This window comes from Aphidius gifuensis, linkage group LG1, assembly GCF_014905175.1.
Source record: "Aphidius gifuensis isolate YNYX2018 linkage group LG1, ASM1490517v1, whole genome shotgun sequence".
In the NCBI taxonomy this organism is placed as follows: Eukaryota; Metazoa; Arthropoda; class Insecta; order Hymenoptera; family Braconidae; genus Aphidius; species Aphidius gifuensis.
Window position 1 is genome coordinate 746,527 of NC_057788.1, and position 27,000 is coordinate 773,526.

Below are 27,000 nucleotides of genomic sequence, written 5' to 3' on the forward strand. Positions count from 1 at the left end.
TGAATATGACCTTATTATTTCAGCCACTTATTCAGTAATTGACGATAAAAAAAAATATGCACATTAAACAACAAAGTGATAAACATAAATTTAAAAAAATGATAAAGCATTGTTTTATTTTTTTTTTTTGTTATTGTTGTAGATAATATTTAGGGTTGAAAATAAATTACGATAATGGATCTAGAATCATCATGACATTCGTGTTGATACAAAGATAGGAAAAATATTTCTCGCTATTTTTTCAATATATTTTTATTTTCATCATAAGTAAACCTAGATGTTACGATTAATGAACGTAATGTCAATTGTCAAGGGATATGATAATAGTTTGTTTTTTTATCTTGACTTTACTGGGTCATGAATATTTTTCACTAGTTTAGTTTTCCAAGTTGATAGTAAAACTTTGTAATTAAATAAATTTAAAAAAAATTCAAATAGTTTTTAAAAATAATTAAATAACATATTATAAATAAATTATGTATAAATTTTATTGTGTATTTTTAGCAATAGTTTCAGCTGCAATTGTTTCAGCCGGAAAAGAAAAAATAATGTTAAATTTAAAAAAAGAAAGTTGGATTAGTGATAATGATTTTAAAGCTATTATTAAATTATCATTTCCATTTTCACTTTGTTGCAATGCATATGTAAAAGGTAATGAAAAATAAATGCCAAAGAAATTTTACAATTTCGAAAAAAAAATATTTAATTTCTATTTAAATTATATTTTCCAACGCAGGTAAAACACTTGGTGTTGATGTGCTATTTAATCAATTTATAAAAAATTTTAAATACGAATATACTGTGCAAAGTTTGAGCTATGATTGTCATGCTTATTTTGGATTGGCATCAAGTGAAAATGACATGATGAATAAAGTAAAAGAACGGTAAAGAGCTTTTTTATTTTTCAAATAAACAAATGTATAAATAATAAATTTCCATAGGGTTCCAACATCAATATCAACAACAGAATTATTATTAATAATTGATGATAAAATAACAAGTAACTCATCAATACTTGATGTTAGTATTTATAAAAATTCTAATGTCAATATAATATCAAGATCTGGATATTGGACACTCTCAGAAAATTATTTATTTCCACGTGTATTTAAAAAAGTAAAAAGGTAATTTGAAAAACTTGATTATTGCTATAAAAAATATTTAAATAAACAAGTTATTGTCAATCAATTGATGAATTTATAATTTTTCCTTATTTCATTCTTTTTTTTCTACAAATAAAAAATAGATTAAAAGAGTTACGACATAAACGAGGAATAGTTGATCTTCAAGGTCGTCAACTGCAAGTTGCTGCATTTTATAATCCACCATTTTGTTATTTATCAACAACTATTAATCAAACAATAAATAAAATTGATGGAGAATTTTTTTTAGCAAATGATGGCAAGATGAATAAAAATAATTTTTATATCTTTAAATAACAGAAATAATTTAAATTTAAATTTGCAGATCGAGAACTTGATGGAATTGAGACAAAGTTATTTCTACTAATGTCAAAAAGATTAAATTTCACATGGAAAATAAGAAAGCCAAATCATTATTTTAGGTATAAATTTAATTATCAATGTGTGAAAAAATATATTAATAACTGTTAAATAAATTTACAGATATGGTAGACCGAACGGAAGCAATTGGGAAGGCGGAATGATCGGCCAGCTATTTCGAAACGAAGTATAAAAAAGAAGCTACGATTAATAAATTAATCATTTAAAACAATTTGTTAATTTTTTTGTATTAAACAGATTGATTTTGCATTCAGTGGTATTTGGCTTAAACATGATCAATATCAGTATGTTAATTTAACAGAACCATGGTATCAATTATTGATTCATTATCTTGTACCACGTCCAAGACCTCAAACAAGTATTTGGGCTTTAACACGACCATTTACAATTGAAGTTTGGCTTCTTTTAATTGTTGTCATTATTATTCAAAGTATAAATATAACAATTAAAGCTAGGATCAATCAGCGAGTACCAAAAAGTAAAATTACATTTTTAATAATTGCTGGTAAATAATAAATTATTAACAGTGATTATTGTTAATTATTGTTTTGTTTAAGAATTTAAAAGTTTTATTTTAACAATTACGGAATTGTTAAATATTGGCTCCTGGTCACCACTTGGTACATATGGTTTACGTTTACAAATACATTTGTGGCATGTTTATGGTATTTTAATTGTAACAGCATACTCATCAAGTCTTGCATCGAGATTAACAACACCAGATTATGAACCAAGGTATATTTGATTGATTTAATTTTATTCAAAAATAGCTTCGCTTGGTGTTTTTCCTTGAAATATATAAATTTTATTGCTAAAATAATTTGTAGAAATTTTTATTTTGATTTTTTTTTAAAAATAAAATACGAATTTCGTAAATAAATTGCCAAAATTTATTGTTGGTTTATTGTAATTCATGTTATGATTAAATTTAAATATTTTTTATATTTTTTAGAATTGATACAATTCAACAATTTATTGATAAAAATTTAACATGGGGAAGAGAAGCTCCAGTTCCAAATTTCGATGACTATTTTAATCTACGAGTGATAATTAAAAATTGACAATAATAATTACTATTTTAATTTAAGTTTTAGGAATATTAATTATTTATTTGTTTATTTATTTTTTTTAAGGATCCATATGCAGGAAAATTTCCAGATAAATTCACAATTGATATTGATGAAGAGGACAGACATGTTAAAATAAAAAAAGGAAATTACGCAATTATTGGTCGAATTGTTCAAGGTATATTTTTTCCGGAAAATCATATTAGAGATGCTGATCTTAAAGTAAGTTTTATCAAATGCATAAAATTATAAACAAATTTATATTCATATTTTTTTTATTTTTTTTAAGAATTACAGAGTTATGAAACAGGAAGTTGGAGATTACTATGCAACATTTGCTGTTCAACCTTGGCTTTTGCATTCAATCAACAAAGTAAAATGAAAATTATTTTTTTTTTCTTTTTACTACATTGTATTTATATTTCAAAAAATAATTAATTTATTAATTTTATTTGCAGATGGTTCTTTGGTTACGTGAATGTGGTTTTACAAAATATCATTTAACAAATGTCATTCATCGAAGAACAAGTTTAAGTCTTCGAAATGTTTTAGAAGAACATGACATAAAAAATAATGAAGGTGCGAGAGTATTAATTTTAAAACCCCTAATTGCTGGTTTTGGATTTTTTTTAATTGGCTTGTTTATTTCAACACTAGTATTAATTTATGAACTTAGAAAAAAATATCCAACAATATCAATATTTAAAACAATTAAAATAATGTTAAATAAAAAAAAATTTAAAAAACAAAAACAATATAAACACAAAAGCAACATAATTATAAAAAAAATTTAAATAATATTTATTTAAAAAAAAAATACAATCTATCGTGTAAAATTAGTAAATTAATATTTAAAATTAAATAAATTTTTTTGAAATTAATTTTTGATGAATATTTTCGTAAATTAAATGTTTTTTTTTTTTGTTTAAAATTTAATAATTAATTTATGCTTATTGTTTTTGAATAATTTATTATTATTATTATTATAAAATACAAGTTTTTTTTTTGAATAAATTTTAGGTCATCAAGATTAAATTTTTAACAGTATTAAAAATAAAATATTGCAATTATGTCAATGACCTTGCGAATACACGTTTATGTATTGTAACGGAATATCTTGGCAACAGTTGCAATTTCATCGCGAACTGTTCCACACGTGCATTCTACATTTTTGAATTCATCTCACAAATTGAAAGTCGACCAAACGATTATTTATTTATTCATTTTTTAAAAGTAAAAAAAAAAAAAAAATAAATTTTTAAAACGTTAAATACATGTCAATTTTGTTTTTTATCTTTTTTTTTGTTTTTGCTAAATGCCAATAATTTGCAAGTTTTTTATATTCAAATAATTATAGGGATTTTGAGGTTTAAAAAAAAATTATGATATGATTATTGAAGGTATTTATTAAAATGCAATTTTAATGAAGTGAATAGTTATTATTATTTATATTTATAGGAAATTATTGTTTAGGTTAAAAATAAATTATGACTATATGATTTGTTTAAATATTTTTATTTTGTTATTAAAATTGAAAAATATTTTTTAAAATTAGGTAAATAAATTATTAATTGATCTTTATATTTTGGTTTTAAATATTTTTTTATTTTTGTTATTAAAATTCAGAAAAATATTTTAAAATTAGGTCAAATTTTTAATTGATCATTGGTTATTGATTCTTTTTTGTTTTTTATTATAAAAAAATAAATTATATAAATTGATAAGCTGCTTGATTAATATCAGCCAGTTGATTTTGTGAAGTGGTAGCAAAATATAATCAAAGTGTGATAAAAACAAAAAATATAAACCTGTGTAAAAAATTATTAAAAAAAATTTTAGTAATAAAAATTGTCAGGCAATGTGAATAACAGCTATTCACTATTTAAAAAAAACTACAAAATTGCAAATTTTTCATTTACAACTCAGGTAGAATTTAAAAACAAAAAAAAAAAAAATTTTAATATTTCTTGTGACTGTTTTTTATTATTAAATAAAAAAACGAAAGAAAAAACAATTTACATGTTAATTATTATTATTTTTGAATAATTGCATTTTAATAAATACATTTAAAAAAAAAAAATTTTATTTTCCATTTGATTATCACGAAGGTGTTATATAACGCAAAAAAAAAAAAAAAATATAAAATTTTATTTAAATGAATTTTTTTTTAATTATTTAAAAAAATAAATGAGTTTTTATTTTACAGCCACAATTATGAAAGTACAAAAAAGCATTGACGAAGGTAAATAAAATTTATATAAATATTTAATTAAATAAATAAACGTGTCGTGTGTGAAAAACGAACAAGTTAAATGAAAAAAAAAAAAAATAAAAATCAATCAATAAAATCAACGACAATAAAAGCAGTGTTATAAAAAAAATTTATTATTAATAATCACGATTTAAAGAAAGCTGTTAAAAATAATGAATCATAATAAAAAGTTTATTGAACACTTTGTAATTTTAATTTAAATTTAAAAATTTACATTATTGACAGCATGTTTTTTATGTTGTATGGTATCTTTGCCTCGTTAATACCTTAAAAGAACACAAATGTATTCAATTAAAAAAGCTCATCGACCTTGGTATATAATAAGTCTATTAAACCAATAAATCATGAACTACACTATTGTAGAAAAATCAACTGATTTATATCATGGGGAACAAATTTTATCCGACTAAATTGTGGGGAACTAATTTATCATAAATATTTAATAAATTCAAAAAGTCTACTGTATGTATTTTCTGATATTAATTTAATGATTTTTACTTGTTGGATTTTTTATTTTATTAGACAAATATACTTTAAAGATTTATTATTAGACTAGAATTATTATTAATATGTAATTAATTAATTACTTAATTTTTTTAGTTGATTAATTGATTTAATCATTTGTTTATTTACTTATTTATTTATTTATTTATTCATTTATTTTTGCAAGCATTCAATTGATAGCTAAATAAATTTTTAAATAAATTATAAAATCAGGCATCTAATAATTAAACAAAATTATGTCATCAATAAAAAATGACAGAATTTTTCAATTTTTATTTGTTAAAAATTATCAAGTTTTGTTATTATTTATTAAAATATTATTAGTATTATTTTTATACAGTTGAAATATATTTTTTTTATTTTCACGTCTATAAAATTGTCAGGCTATTTTTAAAATTTTTTAAATAATGTATATATTATTTATTTGATTTTTCGCAAAGTTTATTATGTTTAAATTATTTATAGAACAAGCAGCAACAGTTGAGGAACATTTTCAAGCTCTAATTGATGATGACAGTAGCATCGATGATAAAATAGAAAAATCATCATATGAAAATTTACCTGAATGGTATAATGAAGAATTATTTAAAGCGTAAGTAAATATAATAATAATAAAATTAAAAATATAAAATTGTTATTGTCATATTTTTTTTAAAAGAGGACAATGTTACTATCGTCGAAATCTTTTGTCAATGGCTGTTGTTTCGATACTTGGTGTACTATCAGTTATTATAATTCCAACAATACTAAGGGTAATTATTAAAAACAGGCAACAAAAAAAAGAACATTTTATAATCAAAAATATTAATTTTAAATTTTCATTTTAAGGTATTGGTTTGGACAAAAAAAAGTGGTACAACATGCACAGCATTCAAGAGATATCTCGAGACAATAATTCACATTCATTCATTGTACACTGCTGATATTAATAATCCAAATTCACGGTAAAAAAATTTGATAAATAAACTGTACTAATTAATGAAAAAAAATTAATTATTTGGTTTAGATGGTGGAAAAGTTTGAATGAAATAAAATTAAAACATGCAACAAATAGTAGAAGAAGTGGTGAATCTGGTCCTGGTGGTATTTATCAACGTGATATGGCCTTGACACAATTTGGATTTATTGGATATGCACTTCTTGTACCTGATAAATTAGGATTGACTAATTTAAAACATGAAAGAAATGGACTCAATCATTTTTGGCGAGTTGTTGGATACATGCTTGGTATTTCAAACAAGTAATTATATTTTTAATTTGTTTATTTATTTATTTAATTGTATATTATTGATTGTGAATTTTATTTGTTTATAGATTAAATATTTGTCGTAAAGATGAAATTGAAACAACTGCATTATGTAGATTATTACAAGATAAAATTTATGCAAAACATATGAATGATGAACCAGAAAAATTTAACGAAATGGCACTGGCACTTCTTGGTGGATTGTGGTACATTGACTTGACTATTGATGCTGATTGCATTTTGTATTTTTGGTACGAAATTAGTGGACTTAAATGTATGTATTTCTCAAATAAATATACATCTATTTTTAAAATAATTCATATCCATGATTCATGGGAAATTTTTTAATTCGTTTTATATATTTTTGTACAGATGCAAAACCATTGGGAATTTACAGTCAAATTAATTACAAATATAGAAAATTTGTTGTTTATTTACTTGGTAAGAATAATTTAAATTTTATTTATTCATTTTATTTATGTTAATTTTTAATTTTTTTAATTTTTTTAGAAACTCCAATTATTGGCTTTTTTATAAGGGAATATTTTAATTATTATTTATCATTTTGTTACTGGTTGGCTGAGGTATTTCCAATTTTTGCAAAATTACGATTTGGAAATGTTCATAGTAAAATTCATCTATACACATATTCGAAATGAATTTTTTATTGAAATTTATATTAATCTCAAAACAAGAGTATTTTTTTCATATTTTTTATCTTTAAATTAATTATTAAATATATAAAATAAAAATAAAAAAAAACTACCACCGTTAATTAATCAAATACATATATTTTTTATTGTTAAAAAAGAAAAGAAAAGAAAAGAAAACAATATTTTGATTATCTTAAATGGTAATTGTATTTTTCTAATTTGTTATTTGTAAAATAAAATAAAAAAAATCTAATCAGCCTGATATTTTTTTTTAAAAAAACAATTCTAAAATTTAATTTTAGAATTATATTAATTTGTTTATATTTTTGTACTTGTTTATTTGTAAATTTGTATGTTTTTAAAATTTTTTAAATTTAATTTTTAAGTATTGTTTGCCAAAATTTTGATCTTTCATAATCAAGATTTTTAGACATGCTAAAATTACGTGGTCCTTCAATGAGAAAATATTCAAGTGCATCTGTCGAAACTGGCTGCCATTCAACTGGAATTTCTTGTGTAAGATTTGGTGTAGGATTTCTACAGAGAAAAAAACAAAACAAAATAATAAAAGCTAAAATTATAAATAAATATTAATAAAATCTTACCCATAAGTTGCAAAATTAACCCAAAATTTCGTCATGACATTGACCATTTCATTATCGAGACTTGATTTTTTAAAATATCCAATATCACGAATTGGAAATAAATACAACAAATCATCACAATGACAAATACCATAATCAGTCTGATCACCAACAGCAAATATTGATGACAATGATGAGCTACCCTTGTAAGCAAAACGATATTGAAAAATAATATTTTTTCTAAGAAGATCTCTTATTGCTTGTCTGTTTCCATTATTGAACCAAACATCAGAGTACAACTGTAAATAAATTAAATAAATAAATAAATAATAAATAAATACAAATAATAATTTAAATACTTACATTTGTTACATTTAATAATGTTGTACTGTCAATTGGTTTATTATCAAAATAAAATTTACGTATTCTTGATGTAACATTAACACGTGATTTTTCATTAAATAAATCATCATAAAATAATGTATGTTGTGCAATGTCATTCCATTTTGTATTTAGTTCTTTATATCGACTATCTGAACGTCCAAATAACGCTGATGTTTTAATGCAACCTTCATCAGCAACACTTCCAATTAGCCAACGTACACGTGATGAATTTAAATTCCTTGGTTCATCTGTTATAAATGCTCCTTCATGATTTTGCTCAATTACTGGTCTAAATGGTACTGGTGGATCAAAGTCCCAAATCTATACAAAAACACAATAAAATTATTATAAATTTCATGAAAAAACAAATTTAAAAAAATAAATAAAATTATTTACTCGATATATTTTATCGGCTTCAATGATTTCAGTTGCTTTTTTAGTTTTAAGACAATTAACTGTATCAATTGTATTGATGCTTGTACAATTGAAGTGGCTTGCTAATGTTTGATAATTTTTAACAGCATGTTTAGTTTTCATAAATGCCCAGGGAGCAAATGCAGTACCACTTTGTGATATAGCACGATGAAATAAACCTTAAAAATAAATTGAAAATAAATAAAATATTAATTTAGCTATTATGTTAAAAAAATTACCTTGTGAAAGTGGACTTATCATGTGATAATTAACAGATGCACCACCAGCACTTTGTCCAAATATTGTAACACTATTTTCATTTCCATTAAATTTATGAATATTATTGCTAATCCATTTTAAAACTTTATTTTGATCTTTTAATCCCATATTACCTGGTGATGATAAATCACCTGTGCTTAAAAAACCAAGTGCACCAAGACGATAATTTGCTGTTACCAATACAACATCATGATCAAGAAAATATTTTGGACCATAAAAAAATGAATTACTTGAACCAGTTACAAAACCACCACCGTGAAAATAAACCATAACTGGTAATTTTAATTTTTTATCGGTTAATGATGGGGTAAATACATTTAAATATAAACAATCTTCTTGACCAGTCGCTTTTTCTTGACCTGATAATATATCAACTTGTGTACACATTGGTGCATCTTTTGTTGCATCATATATTGTGTTTCTTTTTGACCAGGGTGTTACATCTTGAGGTGGCTTGAAAAATAAATAAAATTTTAATTGAAAATCATTATCATTATTTACAATTTTTAAATGTAAATTTTTTTTTTTCAATCAATAGTTTAGTTTATTGACTGTCAATTAAAAAAAATAAATGAAAAATCTATAAAATATTTTTTATATTTTCTGTGTATATATAATATATATATTCATAACAAGATAAATATTTATTTAAAATTAAGAAAAAAAAAAAATATATACAAATTGAAAATATATAAAAAATTAATTGATTAATTTTATCGTTTTAAATTGATTTAAACAAAAAAAAAAAATTTGATAATGAGTATATCAGTGATGAATAGATAAAAAGAAATGAAAAAAAAAAAAAATTTAATCTAATACTTTTTTAAATGATAAAGTATCAATTTAATTTTTATTGATTTATTTATTGATTTATTACGTAATTTGTATTTTTATTTAGAAAAAAAAACAATTGATAAATTTTATTTTAAATAATTTAAAAAATTAATTTGTATAAAATTAAGTTTAAATAATTACCTTGAATCTAAAATTGCCAATTGGTGGATGAGCATAGGGTATACCCAAAAATCCACGTATATCTCTGGAATTATTTGACTTCATAATTGTTCCTCTGATCCATCCATCGTTGGTATTTATTTCAAGTTCAGATGTTGTTGCACTTGTAACATAGCTACTCAACGATATCATCAAAATGATAAGCGCCAATAATTTAGCTGCCATCGTTAATTATATTATAAAACTCAAAAAAATTTTACTAATTTTTTTTCTCATTCAATAATAATCACTTCAAGTCACCTGGAATTAAATTCAATTAAATAATTTTATTTCAACGCAAATTAAATTAATAAATTAATTAATTAATCACTTTTTTTTTTTCTTCAAACACTTCATGATTTTATTTTCATTTTAATCAACTGAATTTTTTAGAAATTTAAAAATAAATAAATTATTGTTTATTATTTAAAGTTTTTTTTTTTTTTTTTTTTAGTGTTAATTAAATTTGTTTAAATATATTTGGAGAAAAGTGTATTTACGTCTTGCTATATTGGTGGTTCGGAAATAAGTGTCATTTACCAAGCCAAGAGTGCATTTATCGTTTTAAATTTTTTTCAAACCTGGCTTGTCTTTCACTTGGGGGGTCCGTCTTTTAATTTTAACATTTTTTTTTATTTTTTATTTTTTTTTCGTTGCCAATATCCTTGACCCACTTCTGGTTATTTATTTATTTTTTTTTCTTTTCGATGGGGACCGAGAAATTTTCGATCTTCGAAAAGTGGTTTGGTAGAAATCGATGTATAAAAAATAAAAATAATTAACAAATTTAAAAAGAAATTACCCAATGTTCATACATTAAAAAACATAAATAAAACAGCCCTTGACAATAATAAAAAAATTTGAAATTTAAAACTCAAAAAAAATGAGGTCAATATTGAAATTTTTATTCAAAAAAAAAACCAATATAATTATCTAATTTATTTACTTGATAATAATCAGATAAAATTGAGGTATAAATTACAAATGCAAATAAATTTTGATACCTGATAAAGTATTTAAATTAAAAATTAAATTTATATTTTAAATTGAAGAGAGAAAATAATTTAAGTTTATTTTTAAATTTACAAGCCTCATTGATAATTTATTAGTACAATTATTTCATCTGCACTTTGATCATTTTATAAAATCTACAAAATGATAATACAGTTTTGTGCTGATTTTCTGCGATAATTTTTGATAATTTATTTAACTTTTTTATCAATCAAATAAAAAAAAAATAATTTAAATAAATAAATAATTAGTACTTACAGTTGTTGTTGAATAATGTTGATAAAAAAAATCAAAAGAATAAATTGATTAAAAAAAATTTCAAGAGAAGAAAGTATAACACTAATTTGCTTATGAGATGACTTTTTTTTTTTTCTCTTTTGTTGATGTTACAATAGCTTAATAGGTAATGTGATTAATAATGAAACGATTAAAGATATATATACCTATTCCCCCTCTTGAATTTAGAAAAAAATATAGACCTATTTCCGGGTAACGAAATTTTATCTAAACTAGGAAATTAGATAAGACATGGAAATCTGGGAAAAAATATCCCAAACTAAAAATGCCATGACAAAATAGATCCAGATAAATTAAACCATGGAAAAAATAGTCTAGATAAAATAACCCACGATAAAAAAAAGGCGAAATAAAGTCATTGTATTGTTGTTTAAATTTTTTTTAAATAAATAAATATTAACAACAATATTTTAATGTATTTTAAATAACAAAATGAACTTTTTATTTTTTTTTCTTTTCAATTTTTAAATCAATTATTTTTTCGTTGGATCATTATTTTTCTATGGGTTTTATTCAAGGATATTTTCATGTGGATTTTTTTTTTTCATGGGTCGAAGAATCATGTCACCATTATTATCAGTTGAATAAATATTTTTAGAAGAATTACGTGTCGATATTATTATTTAAAAAAATTATAAATATATTTTTTATCACAATGACCTAATGGACATAAAGTTTAATGAAAAAGTCATTAGACACGTGCCAGTTTTGATTGGTTATAAGAAAAATATTTTTTATCTTTTGTATTTTTAAATAAATTTATGGTTCAGTTTATAGTATATGAAAAATGAGATGAAGATTTTAAAATAATAAACAAATACTGTATGAAAAAGAAGAAAAAAATAACATTTTTATTTAAATATTTGTTTTATTATTATTTTTGATTTACAATGTTATTAAAAAATTAAATATTTGATTAAGGTTTTATTTGATTTAATTACAATCTTTTTTCATATATGATTTATTATTTTTTTTTTCACTAAATAAATATCAATTAATTCTGGTTTGAATTATTTAATTTTCAATATTTCAATATTTATCAATAATAATAATGACACCAGGAAGTTGAAATTTAATGATGTTGTTATCAAAGTCAAGATAATCTATAATTACATAAAAAGAAAAAAAAATATAATCCGGATTATATTAATAATTTTACTAAAATAAAAATTGGATCTTGAACTTTTAAACTTGGCTATTAGCAAAAAATATACAATAGCTTATAGCTAATTAGATCTAGATTGATATATGTATAAAATTGAGAGTTTATATTAAAATAAATGTTCAACTTTCGACCTACTCTGCTATCAAACATAATGGTGTTAAAATTAAAAATAAATATAATTTAAAACGTTTATTGTGACATAATAAATTGTGTATTAAATATATATCAAAAATAAAAATAAAACGATTAAAATTAATTACTAATCGTTGACATTTATAGAAAACTTGACACGCGAAAAAAAAAAATTCACAACGTGTTATAATTTATAAAAAAATATATATAATATATATATTAAAATAAAAATAACTCATAAATTTGTCAAGTCATTAATGATCCAGTAATGGCAATATGATATAAATTTTATTTAAAATCATAATTAAAAATTATATAATGAATAATTTTTATAAAATTAATTAATTTATTTAAAGAAAAGTCATAAAATTTATTTGAAAAAAAAAAAAGAAAAAAGTTATTTATTCTATTTTTTATAATAAACAAAAAATTTTTAATAAAAAAAAAATGAGTTATGTTTTTTTTTTTTTTATCTCTTTTTTAAATAAATAAAATGTATATTTAAAATTTTCATAAATTTTATATTAAATTTAACAAAAAATAGAAAATAAAAGATTTAAAAATTAAATTAATTTTAGTAGTTTATTAAATCAACTACAAAATTATAAATTTATTTATTAATTTATTTATAGTATAACAATTAACAACAATAAAAAAAATTCTATATAACAAAAAAAAAAAAAAATTATCCAATTTTATTTATTTGTCTACTATTGTTACTAACTGAGGAAAATTATAAAAATTATATCTATAAATTGAGCCATTACAAAAATCATTTTTTTTATATTTCAATTTTGCAAATAATTTTTCCATCAACCAATGATAAAAAAATATTATAAACGTTTAATATATTTTTTTCATTTAAATAGCTTTGATAAATTCAGAAAATAATATGTCATATTGTATGTAGCCTTTGTAAATTGATACAGTAAGGGTTACAACTATCTCTCAAATTCAAAACAATACACGTTGTACCAACTCGTACAACTACCGGATGTGTTAAGTGACAGAACAACTTGAACACCAACACAAATTGCTCGTGCATATATAAAATATTTCAGACATAAATATTTGTCATTTTCTCACAATTCAGTTTTACATTGAGAGGCATTTTGTCTACATGTATTTAATTTTTTTCATCTCATAATCTTCATCTTGAAAAAAAAAATATTAATTATGTAAAAATAATATTTAAAATTCATTGTTTATTATTTAAATTAATTTTTAAATATCATTTATTTATATTTACTTTTATTGATTCTATTTTCGTTAAAAAACAAACAAAAAAAAAAAAAATAATATTTTTCAAGTTTCAAATATAAATCAGCTAAAATGATGATAATTTCGATTTATTTTTTTTAATTATAAAAAATATGTATAATATAAAAGTGTGTGTATACATTTGTGAAAAATATTAACAATTATAAAAAATTTTTGTGGATGATTGTACCGAGTTATCCCGAAGGTAATCAATCTTCCCACTATTTTTTTTTAATATTTCGCAGAGTTTGCGCGCGAGAGTATCATCACGCTCTTCAATAAGAGAGACACAAAAACCTTCTGCTTTATCTAAATGACGACTTATTGGACAGTATAGAATGTAGAATTACATATATAATATTAATAGTATTCTTGGGAAAACTCTAGGAACTTGAGCTTTCCCAGATTTTCCATTCATAATTATTAATTCATTCGCGAAATTAGATAATTTATTTATCACTTTAACGAGACCTGTTTTAAAAACAGGTGGAACCATACTATCAGCCTAATTTATCAGGTAGATTTTAAATAATTTTATTTGTATTTTAATTCTATTGATTTGACTATTGTACTTTTTTTTTTTTTATTTTATCCAAGGTTAAATACATTTTTAATAATTTTATTTTTCACTTTTTAATTATTTTTTAATTACAATATTTTAATATTAATTATTATTCAATTTTTAAATTTATATTTATCATTATATAGCTTTTATTTGTATTCACTAAAAATCACTTGAAAATTAAATTATTTCAATTATTTTTTCGAGCCATTTAGAGTCACTGAAATTAATTAAAATTTAAAATCATAAATACATTTTTTTTTTTTGAAAATTTTAAACTCAAAAAATAATATAATTGTAGTGTTAATTAAAAATACAAATTAAGCTTTTTATTAATATTTTTTTTTTGTTAATTTTAATTGATAAGGATATTGATAATTTTTGCTAGAAGGGTAAAGTGATTGAATTGATGATACACGTGTGGAAGTTGTTTCAACGAGTATCTTGATTATTTACATTAATAAGCTCTCAAGGTCATGTTGAAAGTCAACCTTAAAAAAAATTTTTTTTTTTTTTTATCAGCACAGTAGTGTAGCAATTGAATATGGCAGCACCTTCACCAATAACTAGAAAAATTATGTCAGCAAAACGACATATTGATGATGGTAATTAATTAATTATTCTTTTTATTAATTTTTTTTTTTATATTGAATTTATTGATATAAATATTTTAAAATAATTGTTATAAATATCAGCAATATTAACAAGTGTATTTTGCATTATTATGTTGATTATATTTTTATTAATTTTTCTTGATCTATATATAGAACAACCTGACACCATTCAAGCCCATTTCGAATCGTTGTTGATGGATGAGCAAGAGATAGATGATGAGACAGAAGAAATGACAATTCGAGATCTCCCAGAATGGTACAATGAAAAATTGTTTAAAACGTTAGTAAAATTATTTATTTTTATTTATTAATTATTGTGTTTTTATTAATTTATTTATTTTACTATTTATCTAGAGGACAAAATTATTGTAAACGTAATCGTTTAGCAGTATGTAGTGCTCTTGTACTTGGAGTTTTAACAACATTTATATTGCCAGAAGTTTTAAAGGTAGTAAATTAAAATTTAACAAAAGAATAACAAATAAATTAGTATATAAAGTAGTTGATTAAATGAGAAAAAATTTAAATTAATTTAAAGCTACTTATCTGGACCAAACAAAGTGGTACACCATGCTCTTCTTTCAGAAGATATTTGCGAACAATTTTGCACATAATGACACTAAATTCAAGTGACATTAATGATCCTGAATCAAGGTATATGATTAATTTGATTCGTTAATTAATTTGTTGATTGATTAAGCAATAATTTGAATTAATTTTAGCTGGTGGAAAAGTTTAAATGTCATCAGATGGAAACATGGAACAGCAAGTAGAAAATCTGGACAATCTGGTCCTGGTAGAATATTAAATCGTGATATGGCAATTGCACAATTTAGTTTTATTGGATATATATTAATAATGCCAGATAAATTTGGTCTAACAAATGAAGCTAAAGAACGAGAAGGTTTCAATCATTTGTGGAAAGTCATCGGTCATCTTCTTGGAATTCCTGACAAGTAATAAATAATTATTTTTTAAATTTATAATTTACGTTAAAATTATTTATTTTTATAGATTTAATATTTGTCGTAAAAATGAAGGAGAGACAACACAATTGTGTCATAAACTTCAAGATGAAATATTTATAAAATATATGAAAAATGAACCAGAAAAATTTAAATCAATGGCTCATGCATATCTTGAAGGTGCTTGGTATATTGATCCAACATTGGATGCTGATTCTCTAATGTATTTTTGGTACAACATAAGTGGATTAGAATGTATGTGTTTGTTTTTTAATTTTTAAACTAAAATTACTTGAATAATTTTATTTGATTTGTTTTTTTTCTTTTAGATAAAAAACCCCTTGGATTATTTAGTCAATTGAATTATAAATTTAGACTGGGATTAATCTACTTGTTGGGTAATTAATTTCCATTTTCAATTCTAATATTTTTGATAATTTATTTGACAGCAATTATTTTATGTTGACAGGTGTTCCAATTGTCGGAGATGTCTTGAGATTTTTATCTAATTATTATCTTGAAATTTGTCTTTGGAGTGCAACTAATTTCAATATTCTTGCTTGGCTACGTTTTGGAAAATCTAATACGAAAATTAATTTACATCCTTATACAAAAAAAATTGGAAATACAACAGCAGATTGTAAATAATTTATAAAACATAAATAATCTACTGCCGAGTGTTAATGTCATGTTTTATAAATAAAAAAAAAAACTATTGAAATTATGTTTTTTTTTTTTAAATTAATTATGATGCTTTAAAGCAGAAACATTTATAAATAATTGAAATAATTAAAAATTTGTTTACTCGTCAATCAATAATTAAATACTTTGTCAATGAAAAAATGCTATTAATCATTTTTACAAAAAAAATTTAAACTTGCTAATGATGGTTTTTAATATTGATGTCAATAAACAATTTTAATGCTTAAATTAAATTAATGTTGCGTAGTCCAGTTTTTTTCTTAGTTAAAAAATAAAATAGAAAAATTTTAATTATTATTATTATAAAGTAAAAAATAAATGTACTATTTAATTATGTTTTTATCTATTCACTAAATAAATTTGTATAATTAAAAATGTATGATTTTTTAAAATTATTTTTATTCTGATAAAATTTCGTTTTTAGTTTTTTTTAATGAGAAAAATCTTTGAAAAATGTTTTTACAATATTAATTTATAAATCCATGACTGTTAAAGGACACATTGTTGTTGGCAATTATTTTGTTCGAATGATTTATTATAATTGATATTTGTTGTGGTAAAAAAAATAATACTCTCTGAATAAATGAGGCAAAAAAAACGAGAGACATTTGATGGTTTTTCGAGAGTTATTGTAATTACTAATAATTACTGACAGGTAATAAATAAAATTTTAAATGAGTAAATATACATTGTATATCAAAGTATACCTATATTAAATCTTTTTTTTTTAATTATTGTGTGTTGTGAAATATTTAATAAATATATGCAGTTTTATTAAATTTTTTTTTAATTTATAATAATTATACAGACTGTTATGTTGTTATTTTGAGTTATTTTAATTTTTTTTTACATAAAAAATCTATGATTTTATTAATTAAATTATCAATTTGTATATTGCGGCTGTTTTGTTTTGATTTTTTTTAGTTGTTCCTGTTGCAATGTTTTTAATATTATGTCTCTTTCAAAATTTGTTATTGCGTTAGTATTAATTTGAATATTTTCGATTGAATATATTTTATAAACTAGATAATAAAAAATTTCAAGATCGAATTTTTCAATTCAAATTTGTTTACTCGTAGAATTTATAAGACGTGAAGGTCATTGATATTGTCTATATATAAATAGGATATTTTGTTAAAAAACAAATTTATTATTTTACAGTATTATTTAGCTTTTGAGCGGTATAAAAATGTTAATATTTATGGAAACACACTCGATAAAAAGGGTCATGGTGTTGAAAAAAGAGGAACATATTTACAAGGTTTTATTTTTTGGTATAAAAAGTAATACCATAGAAAATTTTTATGTTATTCTTCAACATTCTGCCAACTGTAAACATTTAATTAGACAAAAATCATGGAAAAAAAACGACACATTGATGATGGTAATTTAAATTATTTTAAATTTTTATTATTTATTTATTGATTTGAAAAAATGTTTAATTATTTATTAATTGATTTAAAAAAATGTTTAATTATTTATCTAAACAACAAAAAATTAAGTATATTTATTGATTTTAATTCTGCAGAACAGCCTCCAAGTGTTCAAGAACATTTCGATTTACTGATGTCTGATGAGAGCCAGATTGAATCAACAGATAAAGTAATGTTTCAAGATTTGCCAGAGTGGTACAATGAAGATTTATTCAAAGCGTATGTGTTTTTATAAATTACTTAATCAAATTATTTAATTGCTCAATTGATCTAATGTCAGTTGTTCAATTTATTTTAATTAGAGGACAAAATTACTGCAGACGGAATCGTTTTGGAATTTGTAGTGCAAATATACTTGGAGTATTAGTTTCAATTGTTGATCCATATACATTAGAGGTAAAATTAGACGATAAAAGAAATTGTGTATTTATTTAACAGAAAAATAATATATTTTTTAATTTGTTTTTACCAAGGTGTTGGTTTCGACAAAACAAAGTAGTACACCATGTTCTGCATTCAAAAGACTTTTGCGAACAATGTTGCATTCGGAAATAATGAAATTGGAGGACATAAATGATCCTGAATCGAGGTATATTTTTAATAAATTTATATTAATTTGTTGATTGATTAAATAATAATTTGGATTAATTTTTTAGCTGGTGGAAAACTTTAAATGTCGTCAGATGGAAACATGCCATAACCAGTGTAAAATCTGATAAATTTGCTCCTGGTAAAATATTGAATCGTGAAATGGCACTTTCACAATTTAATTTCGTTGGATATATGTTAATAATGCCAGATAAATTTGGTCTAACAAATGAAGCTAAAGAACGAGAAGGTTTTAATCATTTATGGAAAATCATTGGTCATCTTCTTGGAATTCCTGACAAGTAATAAATAATTATTTTTAATTTATATTTTTTTAAACTATTTATTTGTATTTATATATTGATTTATATAGATTAAATATTTGTCGTAAAAATGAAGCAGAGACAACAGAATTGTGTCAGAAAATTAATGATGAAGTAATTATCAAAAATATGAAAAATCAACCAGAAGGATTTCAAGCAGTAGCTGATCGTTATCTTAAAGGTGCTTGGTATATTAATCCAACAGTAGATGCTGATTCTATAATGTATTTTTGGTACAACATAAATGGATTAGAATGTATGTATTTGTTATTCCATTGTAAAACTAAAATTACCTGAATAATTTTATTTAATTCATCTTTGTGTTTTTTTTAGATAAAAAACCACTTGGATTTTTAAGTCGATTGAATTATAAGTTTATACAAAAATTCACCACCTTGTTTGGTAATTAAATTTCATTTTTTAATTCCAATATTTTTGATAATTCATTTGACAGCAATTATTTTTCGTTGACAGGTGTTCCAATTGTCGGAGATGTCTTGAGATTTTTAACTAATAATTATCTTGAAATTTGTCTTTGGAGTGCAACTAATTTGAATGTTCTTGCTTGGCTACGGTTTGGAAAAGCTAATACAAAAATTAATTTACATTTTTGTCCAAGAAAAATGAAAAATACAACGCCAAATAGTAAATAATTTATAAAATTATAAATGATTCATAATTTGCTGTTGTATTATAAACAAAAACAATATGAATTTTAAATTGATTTTGTTTATCTACTGCCGAGTGTTAATGTCATGTTTTATAAATTTAAAAAAAAATATAGAAATTATTATTTTTTTCAAATATCATCATGCTTCAAAGCAGAGACATATTTTATAAATAATTAAAATAATTGAAAATTAGTTTACTCATCAATCAATAGGTAATAAATAAAAATTTAAATGAGTAAGTATACTCTTGAAGTAAATATTAAATTGTTTTTTTTAATTTTAATTTTTCAATTATTGTATGTTGTAGCATATTAAATAAATATATGCATTTTAATTAAAATTATTCTCTAATTTCAAATAATTATACAGACTGTTATTTTCTTTTTCAGTTATCTAAATTTTTTTTCCATAAAAATTCAATGAGTTTATTTATTGAACTATCGATTTTTACACTTGGCTGTTTTATTTTAAGTTTTTTTGAGTGGTTCCTGATAGGATGTTTTAAATTTTCGGACTCATTATAATTTCAAAATTTGTTATTGCATTGGTTTTAATTTAAATATTTTGAATTGAATAAATTTTATTTATTTATTTATTTATTGAGGTACATAAACCCAGCAGTATTTTTACCAAAGTAGGGCTACAGGTGATATATACAGTGAATGGTTTAATTAATGAGTTAAAGTAAGATTAGATTTATGGTTGCACAAAAATTTGGAAAAATACAAGTATGTAATTCCTCAAAACTAGTCTTGACCTTATTAATAGGATAATTTAAAGTTAGCCAGCTGCAACAGTAGACAGTAGTGAATAGAATTCAATATTTATAAATCATTAGCCAGCTAATGTCAAGTGATGTCTTATTATTTCAATATTTGCGATAATTTGTTTCTTCAATTATTTGTTTAAATATTTGAATGCTGATCTTGTCTTATTTGAATACTTGTTAACTTGATTGTTGAATTAATTATTTAATTATTTATTTATTTGATGTGCGAAGACTTGAATTTAATTTATAAACTAGACAATGAAAATTCTCATGATTGAATTTTTCAATTCAAATTTGTTTACTTGTAAAATTTATGAGATGTAAAAGTCATTATTATTAATAATTATCCATATAAATTTGATATTTTTTTGAAAAACAAATTTATTATTTTATAGTATTATTTAGTTTTTGAGCGGTATAAAAATGTTGAAATTTATAGAAGCACATTAGATAAAAAGGGTCATGCTGTTGAAAAGAGAGAAATATATTTAGAAAGTTTTATTTTTTGGTATAAAAAGAAATATCATAGAGAATTTTGATGTTGTTGTTCAACATTCTGCCCACTGTAAACATTAAACCAGAAAAAAAATCATGGAAATAAAACGACACATTGATGATGGTAATTTAAATTCTTCAATGAATAAAAAATAATATTTTAATTATTTATTTATTGATTTAAAGAAAATGTTTAATTATTTATTTAAAATTGATTTGAATTCTGCAGAACAGCCTGCAAGTGTTCAAGAACATTTCGATTTACTGATGACCGATGAAAGCCACCTCGACGAATCAACTGCAAATGAAATAATGTTTCAAGATTTGCCAGAGTGGTACAATGAAGATTTATTCAAAGCGTATGTGTATTTTTATAAATTAATTTATTAAATTATTTAATTACTCAATTGATCTAATGTCAGTTGTTTCATTTTTTGAAATTAGAGGACAAAATTACTGCAGACGAAACCGTTTCGGAATTTGTAGTGCAAATATTGTTGGATTATTAGCTTCATTTGTTGATCCATATACATTAGAGGTAAAATTATAGATGGTAAAAAAAAAATTTCAATTTGTGGATTTATTGAATAAAAAAATGATGCATTTTTCAATTTATTTTATCAAGGTGTTGGTTTCAACAAAACAAAGTAGTACACCATGTTCTGCATTTAAAAGGCTTTTGCGAACAATGTTGCACTCGCAAACAATGAAATTGGATGACATAAATAATCCTGAGTCAAGGTATATTTTTAATAAATTTATATTAATTTGTTGATTGATTAAATAATAATTTGGATTAATTTTTTAGCTGGTGGAAAAGTTTAAATGTCGTCAGATGGAAACATGCCATAACCAGTAAAAAATCTGGCAAATCTGGTCTTGGTAGAATATTAAATCGTGAATTGGCAATTGCACAATTTTATTTCATTGGATACATTTTAATAATGCCAGATAAATTTGGTCTCACTAATGAAGCTAAGGAACGAGAAGGTTTCAATCATTTGTGGAAAATCATTGGTCATCTTCTCGGAATTCCCGACAAGTAATAATTGATTATTTTTAATTTATAGTTTATTTCAAAATTGTTTATCTTTATATTGATTTATACAGATTAAATATTTGTCGTAAAAATGAAGCAGAGACAACACAATTGTGTCAGAAAATTAAAAATGAAATAGTTGTTAAAAACATGAAAAATCAACCAGAAGAATTTCAAGCAGTAGCTGATCGTTATCTTGAAGGTGCTTGGTATATTAATCCAACATTGGATGCTGATTCTATAATGTATTTTTGGTACAACATAAGTGGATTAGAATGTATGTATTTGTTTTTTAATTTTAAAACAAAAATTACTTGAATAATTTTATTTTATTTATCTTTGTTTTTTTAGATAAAAGATCTCTTGGATTTTTAAGTCGATTGAATTATGAATTTGTACAGAGATTCACCAGCTTGTTTGGTAATTAAATTTCATTTTTAAATTCCAATATTTTTGATAATTTATTTAACAGCAAGTATTTTTCGTTGACAGGTGTTCCAATTGTCGGAGATGTCTTGAGATTTTTAACTTATTATTATCTTGAAATTTGTTTTTGGAGTGCAACTAATTTCAATGTTCTTGCTTGGCTACGTTTTGGAAAATCTAATACAAAAATTAATTTACATTTTTGTCCAAGAAAAATTGAAAATACAACACCAAATAATAGTAAATAATTTTTCACACAAATACATAATTAATTTCATTTATTTTTCTTTTTTTTTTTTTATCGAAAAAACTATATTGAAAAATAAATTTCAATAATAATTTAACTTTACAACCGTTCACTTAATTTAAAACATTGAAAAAAAAAAAAAAAAATTGTTTTTCTATTATAGTATATATATTTTTTGTATGACAATTTATTTTTGTAAAAAAAATTAATTCACGTTAAATAAATGAGACAAAAGATCAAGAAAAATTTGATTATTTATTCAGAATTATTGGCATTAAGGTAGTTAATAAAAATTTGAATAATGTTTACATATATAATTGCTGTTACTTTTAATATTATTTTTTAAAAATATAAATTCAAATACATATACTTAATTGAAATGAATAATATACCTATTTTTAAGGTGGTATATTTTGATGGACTATTTTTAGCAATAAACATTAACTTAAATGTATTTTCAAATTTTTTATTTAAAATTAACAGTGACAATGAAAAATGAATATTATCGGGAGTTTATACTCAGAACAACACACACACAGTCACTTTTTAGTGACTCAATTTATCACTGAAAATAACAGTATCTTTTTCTAGAAAAAGAATAAACGATTAGGATTAGGACCCAAAGCCTGCTGAGGCTATAAAAATTAGTCTCGCTTTTGTGATCTAACTGATGAGTTCAGTTGAATTTTACTATCGCTTGTCTGTTAAAATCTACTATCCATTTTTAGAAACTACGATAATAAAAAAATTTAAATAAAAAATAATTCCATAAGTTTTATTTATTTAAACAACAAAATTTATTTTCCACTATTATGATATAAATTATAAAATTTTAAATTAAAATTGGCATCAATATTAAAAAAAAATAGAGACAAAGTTAAAAACCGTAAGATACATAAGACGCAGTTCCATCAAGGTTCATGAATTTAAAATAAAAACAAGTGACTAGACTTGCTTACACTTTATTACATTTAACATAGAATAAATTTATCATAAAATATATTAATTCTTATGTAATCAACTAGATAAAAAGAGTCATCGAGTCATGATGTTGAAAAGAGAGAGTAGATATTTAGAAGGTTTTATTTTTTGTTATAAAAAGAAATACGACAGGAAATTTTGTTGTTTTTCTTTTTCGAAATTCCGCCCACTGTAAACATTAAATTAGAAAAAAAAAATCATGGAAATAAAACGACACATTGATGATGTTAATTTTGATTATTTATTTATTGATTTGAAAAAAAATTTATACAAAATATTTTGCAAATTAAAAGTAAATCTGTTTTCAAGACAATGTAAAAAATGATATTTATCAAAAGATAAATTTTTATTATATAAATATATATATTACTTTTTAAGCAAGATGACGTAGAATTTAATTTTAAATTTAAAAAGTGTTTTTTTTATTTTTTCCTCTTGCATCACGAGGTTGGATTATGTTATCATCAATGTTCTATTTTTTTAAATAATATTTATTGCCGAAAAAAATTTATTTACTTTGTACTTTAATTGTTATTAAGCATTGAAAGAAATAAAAACGAATGACCTAAATTTTGAAGAAGTAAACATGTTAAATCTTTATAATTTTATAATTTGGCTAAAATTTACTAAAAATAAAAAATATAAATATTGAATAAATTATTTGTGAGCTAAAATTAACGAAAATGTTTGGGAAATTCCAGGGAAAATAATAGTAATTTAAAAATTATAGATATACATATCTTATTTATTTATTTATTTATTTATTATTAACCCAACAGTACAGACGTACTAGCTCAGGGCTATAGATTAAAATTTACAAAATAAAATTATATATTCTGAAATAATGTTAATTAATTATTTATTTTTTTTAATGTAATTTATTGAGAACTTTTATTGTTACCGAGAGTTTGCATATGAGTGATAAGAAGAACAGGATATTATGATGAAAAAATAACTGTATATTCTATTTGTACAGACGTCAGAGGTATTAATCTGACGTACTTATAAATATCTTGTCAAAATAATGAATAAAATTTTGTATAAAAAAAAATGAATAAATAGAGAAAAATCAAGATGTAAATTGTCAGTAAGTTAAAATTCACGGAAACAATTAAAAAATAATTATTCACGATGAATAATATTAAAGTTTTGTTGATAATAAACATATTTTTATTAACTCATGTATTATTTGTTTTTTCTAAAACAATTTATTGTCATATAAATATCATGGGAACCTACAAAAATTGTGAGTCGGGTATTTGGACATTTTTTAGAGACATCGACTCAGCTATCAAAAAATATCCTGATAAAATTGAAATAACAAATAAAAAAATTAATGTCTTTCAAAATAAAGCACTAGAAAGTATATCATCATCTTCATCCATCAAATCGTTACAACTCAATTTGGCTGAGGTAAAATTACATATTGAACCACTTGCTTTTTCAAATTTAGCAGCATTGGAAAATTTGGAAATTAATTCAGCCTCTGTTTTGCTGGACACTGATATTTTTTATGCTTTAAATAATTTAAAATATCTGAAAATTCAAGTGGCCAATGAAACAAATTCATATCTCAATGATTTGCTGGATAAACATCCAAATTTACATAAATTGGAATTTGTTAATCATCAAGATGTCGACATTTGTGATTTCACAAAACAAAATACTTCTCTCAATATATTTGAACTTCAATATACTGGTGGTTCCATGACAGTAGTAACTCGTCAATCATTTTATTGTTTAAAAAATCTTCAACAGCTTACAATACGAGAGAGCAATTTAACTTTAATTTCATCTGGTGCATTTAATGTATTGAAGAAGTTAAAAAAAGTGTCCATAATATCAAATAATAAATTGACTCATATAGCCTCAAATGTATTTAATACTGTTCGAAGTTTAGAAGTGATTGACTTGAGTAATAATTCAATAAATAAAATTGATAATAGAGCATTTACAATTGAAAATGGTAAATTATCATTGCTTAACTTGAGCTACAATTCATTGGAAATAATTGAAGAAGGAATTTTTAAAAATATAAAATGTAAAGTTATTGATTTTAGACAGAGTCAAATTGTTGCTATTGTTGATGGAGCATTCAATGATTCACTTGTTGATATGATTTATCTATTTAATAATAATTTATTTACAATCAATTATTCAAAGTGGGGTCTTTATAATAATACCATACTTTATTATCATTACGTAAATTCCGAAATTGGATTAAACCGTCATAATAAATCAATAAGTTTCTTCAATTCCAATGACAACACATGTTACTTTAGTGAATATCATTTCTTTCAAATTTGTAAAAAATCAAACATGAAACTTGAATCAGTAAAATATCTTCTTGATGATTGGCAACCTCGAAAACTTGAAATAATAGACAAGAAAATTTCATCAATCGAACAGAATGCATTTCAGAACTTGAGTATAACAGTTTTAAATATAGATTCTGACGCAAAAAATTTTACACTGTTTCCTTTATCATTCACTGGCTTAAAAGACCTTGTAGTTCTCATACTCAATACTCAGCCAATCAAAATTAAATCATATATTTTCGATTTTCTAACGTCTCTAAGATCTCTAGAAATTTCGATAGATCAATCATCTACTATACCCTCCTGTCAATTATTTAAAAATCTCGAATTTTTAGATAATTTATTACTGTCTCATGAAGATAAAGTCAATATTTGTGATAAAAAATTATGCACCAATAATACTCCTAATTTATCAAGTCTTCATTATGAATATGGAAAATTTACAAATTTACAACAACTTTCTTTTTCGTGTTTAAAGCATCTTGAATATCTTGCCGTGACAAAAAGCAGTCTTGAAACAATTGAAGCCTATGCATTTAACGGTCTCGATAGTATCAAACACTTAATTTTAACATCAAATCGAATAAAATCAATTGATAATAAAGTATTTATGAATAAAAATTTAATAATACTTGACTTGAGTTATAATTTGTTAACTAATATTCAAAAAGATACATTTTTTGATACCATAGCAAAAGTATTGGATATTTCGAATAATAAAATTATTGTGATTGATAATGGTGCATTTAAAAATATGAAACTTGATCGTTTATATTACTATAATAATAATAATAATAATAAAAGTGTATTTGATAATAGTCATTATTGGTATCTTGATGATGCACAAATTCAAGATGATTGTACTACTAAAAAAGAATTCAGAATTTGTAAAAAAGGAAAAACTTTATCATCTGTTGACATACCTGATAAACATGTATATTCTACATCATTTTTTTCGTCTGTTGTCAAATGGCTAGAGGCAAATGATACGCTTGAAATCTTTGATGATAGAATATCAGTAATGGGTAAATATGTATTCAAACATTCACCAGTTACGAATTATCTGAAAACATTTCACCTAAA

The 27,000-nt window shown here is 22.3% G+C and overlaps 4 protein-coding genes across 10 annotated transcripts; 3 read left to right on the plus strand and 1 right to left on the minus strand.

Moving 5' to 3' along the window:
• Nucleotides 1-298: 298 nt before the first annotated feature.
• LOC122847798 lies at nucleotides 299-3,282 on the plus strand (the record flags this gene model as incomplete). Its single annotated transcript, XM_044145654.1, has 13 exons — nucleotides 299-326; nucleotides 505-651; nucleotides 737-884; nucleotides 942-1,124; nucleotides 1,247-1,401; nucleotides 1,468-1,564; nucleotides 1,626-1,689; nucleotides 1,761-2,001; nucleotides 2,081-2,258; nucleotides 2,476-2,566; nucleotides 2,657-2,812; nucleotides 2,880-2,963; nucleotides 3,049-3,282. Coding segments are annotated over exons 1-13 (1,806 nt in total), but the record flags the coding sequence as incomplete, so codon positions are not given.
• Nucleotides 3,283-3,724: 442 nt separating this feature from the next.
• LOC122860707 lies at nucleotides 3,725-7,548 on the plus strand. Of its 3 annotated transcripts, none has more exons than XM_044164628.1 (9): nucleotides 3,725-3,823; nucleotides 4,797-4,832; nucleotides 5,832-5,958; nucleotides 6,025-6,118; nucleotides 6,195-6,310; nucleotides 6,373-6,606; nucleotides 6,681-6,886; nucleotides 6,985-7,053; nucleotides 7,123-7,548. In XM_044164628.1, the coding sequence occupies exons 2-9, from the start codon at nucleotides 4,805-4,807 to the stop codon at nucleotides 7,269-7,271; spliced, it is 1,023 nt and encodes a 340-aa protein (XP_044020563.1). In that variant the 5' UTR covers nucleotides 3,725-3,823; nucleotides 4,797-4,804; the 3' UTR covers nucleotides 7,272-7,548. The 3 variants fall into 3 exon arrangements, with proteins under 3 accessions (XP_044020563.1, XP_044020565.1, XP_044020562.1); XM_044164630.1 differs by lacking the exon at nucleotides 3,725-3,823 and adding an exon at nucleotides 3,944-3,957; XM_044164627.1 differs by lacking the exon at nucleotides 3,725-3,823 and adding an exon at nucleotides 3,948-3,990.
• Nucleotides 7,549-7,569: 21 nt separating this feature from the next.
• LOC122860706 (venom carboxylesterase-6-like) lies at nucleotides 7,570-10,494 on the minus strand. Of its 2 annotated transcripts, none has more exons than XM_044164626.1 (7): nucleotides 10,420-10,494; nucleotides 9,902-10,180; nucleotides 8,887-9,379; nucleotides 8,630-8,826; nucleotides 8,213-8,554; nucleotides 7,871-8,148; nucleotides 7,570-7,802 (listed from the first exon to the last, which is right to left on the minus strand). In XM_044164626.1, exons 2-7 carry the CDS (start codon nucleotides 10,103-10,105, stop codon nucleotides 7,640-7,642), a joined length of 1,677 nt encoding a protein of 558 aa, XP_044020561.1. In that variant the 5' UTR covers nucleotides 10,106-10,180; nucleotides 10,420-10,494; the 3' UTR covers nucleotides 7,570-7,639. The 2 variants fall into 2 exon arrangements, with proteins under 2 accessions (XP_044020561.1, XP_044020560.1); XM_044164625.1 differs by lacking the exon at nucleotides 10,420-10,494 and adding an exon at nucleotides 10,251-10,283.
• A 3,103-nt stretch (nucleotides 10,495-13,597) lies between these two features.
• On the plus strand, nucleotides 13,598-17,519 carry LOC122860708. Of its 4 annotated transcripts, none has more exons than XM_044164633.1 (9): nucleotides 13,598-13,989; nucleotides 14,869-14,951; nucleotides 15,114-15,240; nucleotides 15,315-15,408; nucleotides 15,499-15,614; nucleotides 15,683-15,916; nucleotides 15,975-16,180; nucleotides 16,255-16,323; nucleotides 16,395-17,403. In XM_044164633.1, exons 2-9 carry the CDS (start codon nucleotides 14,891-14,893, stop codon nucleotides 16,571-16,573), a joined length of 1,086 nt encoding a protein of 361 aa, XP_044020568.1. In that variant the 5' UTR covers nucleotides 13,598-13,989; nucleotides 14,869-14,890; the 3' UTR covers nucleotides 16,574-17,403. The 4 variants fall into 4 exon arrangements, with proteins under 4 accessions (XP_044020568.1, XP_044020569.1, XP_044020566.1 ...); XM_044164634.1 differs by having other exon boundaries at nucleotides 13,616-13,989; nucleotides 14,874-14,951; XM_044164631.1 differs by lacking the exon at nucleotides 13,598-13,989 and adding an exon at nucleotides 14,022-14,301 and having other exon boundaries at nucleotides 16,395-17,519.
• Nucleotides 17,520-27,000: the final 9,481 nt, after the last annotated feature.

Bases quoted from the DNA above. Each gene is read 5' to 3' on its own strand.
- LOC122860708 (XM_044164633.1), top strand. From the start codon at position 14,891: ATGGCAGCACCTTCACCAATAACTAGAAAAATTATGTCAGCAAAACGA. The intron at 15,241-15,314 runs GTTAGTAAAATT...CTATTTATCTAG, and splicing joins AATGAAAAATTGTTTAAAAC to AGGACAAAATTATTGTAAAC. The intron at 15,409-15,498 runs GTAGTAAATTAA...ATTAATTTAAAG, and splicing joins TATTGCCAGAAGTTTTAAAG to CTACTTATCTGGACCAAACA.
- LOC122860706 (XM_044164626.1), bottom strand. From the start codon at position 10,105: ATGGCAGCTAAATTATTGGCGCTTATCATTTTGATGATATCGTTGAGT. The intron at 8,555-8,629 runs GTAAATAATTTT...GTTTTTGTATAG, and splicing joins AAGCCGATAAAATATATCGA to ATTTGGGACTTTGATCCACC. The intron at 8,149-8,212 runs GTAAGTATTTAA...ATTTATTTACAG, and splicing joins CATTATTAAATGTAACAAAT to TTGTACTCTGATGTTTGGTT.
- LOC122860707 (XM_044164627.1), top strand. The intron at 5,959-6,024 runs GTAAGTAAATAT...TTTTTTTAAAAG, and splicing joins AATGAAGAATTATTTAAAGC to AGGACAATGTTACTATCGTC. The intron at 6,607-6,680 runs GTAATTATATTT...ATTTGTTTATAG, and splicing joins ATGCTTGGTATTTCAAACAA to ATTAAATATTTGTCGTAAAG.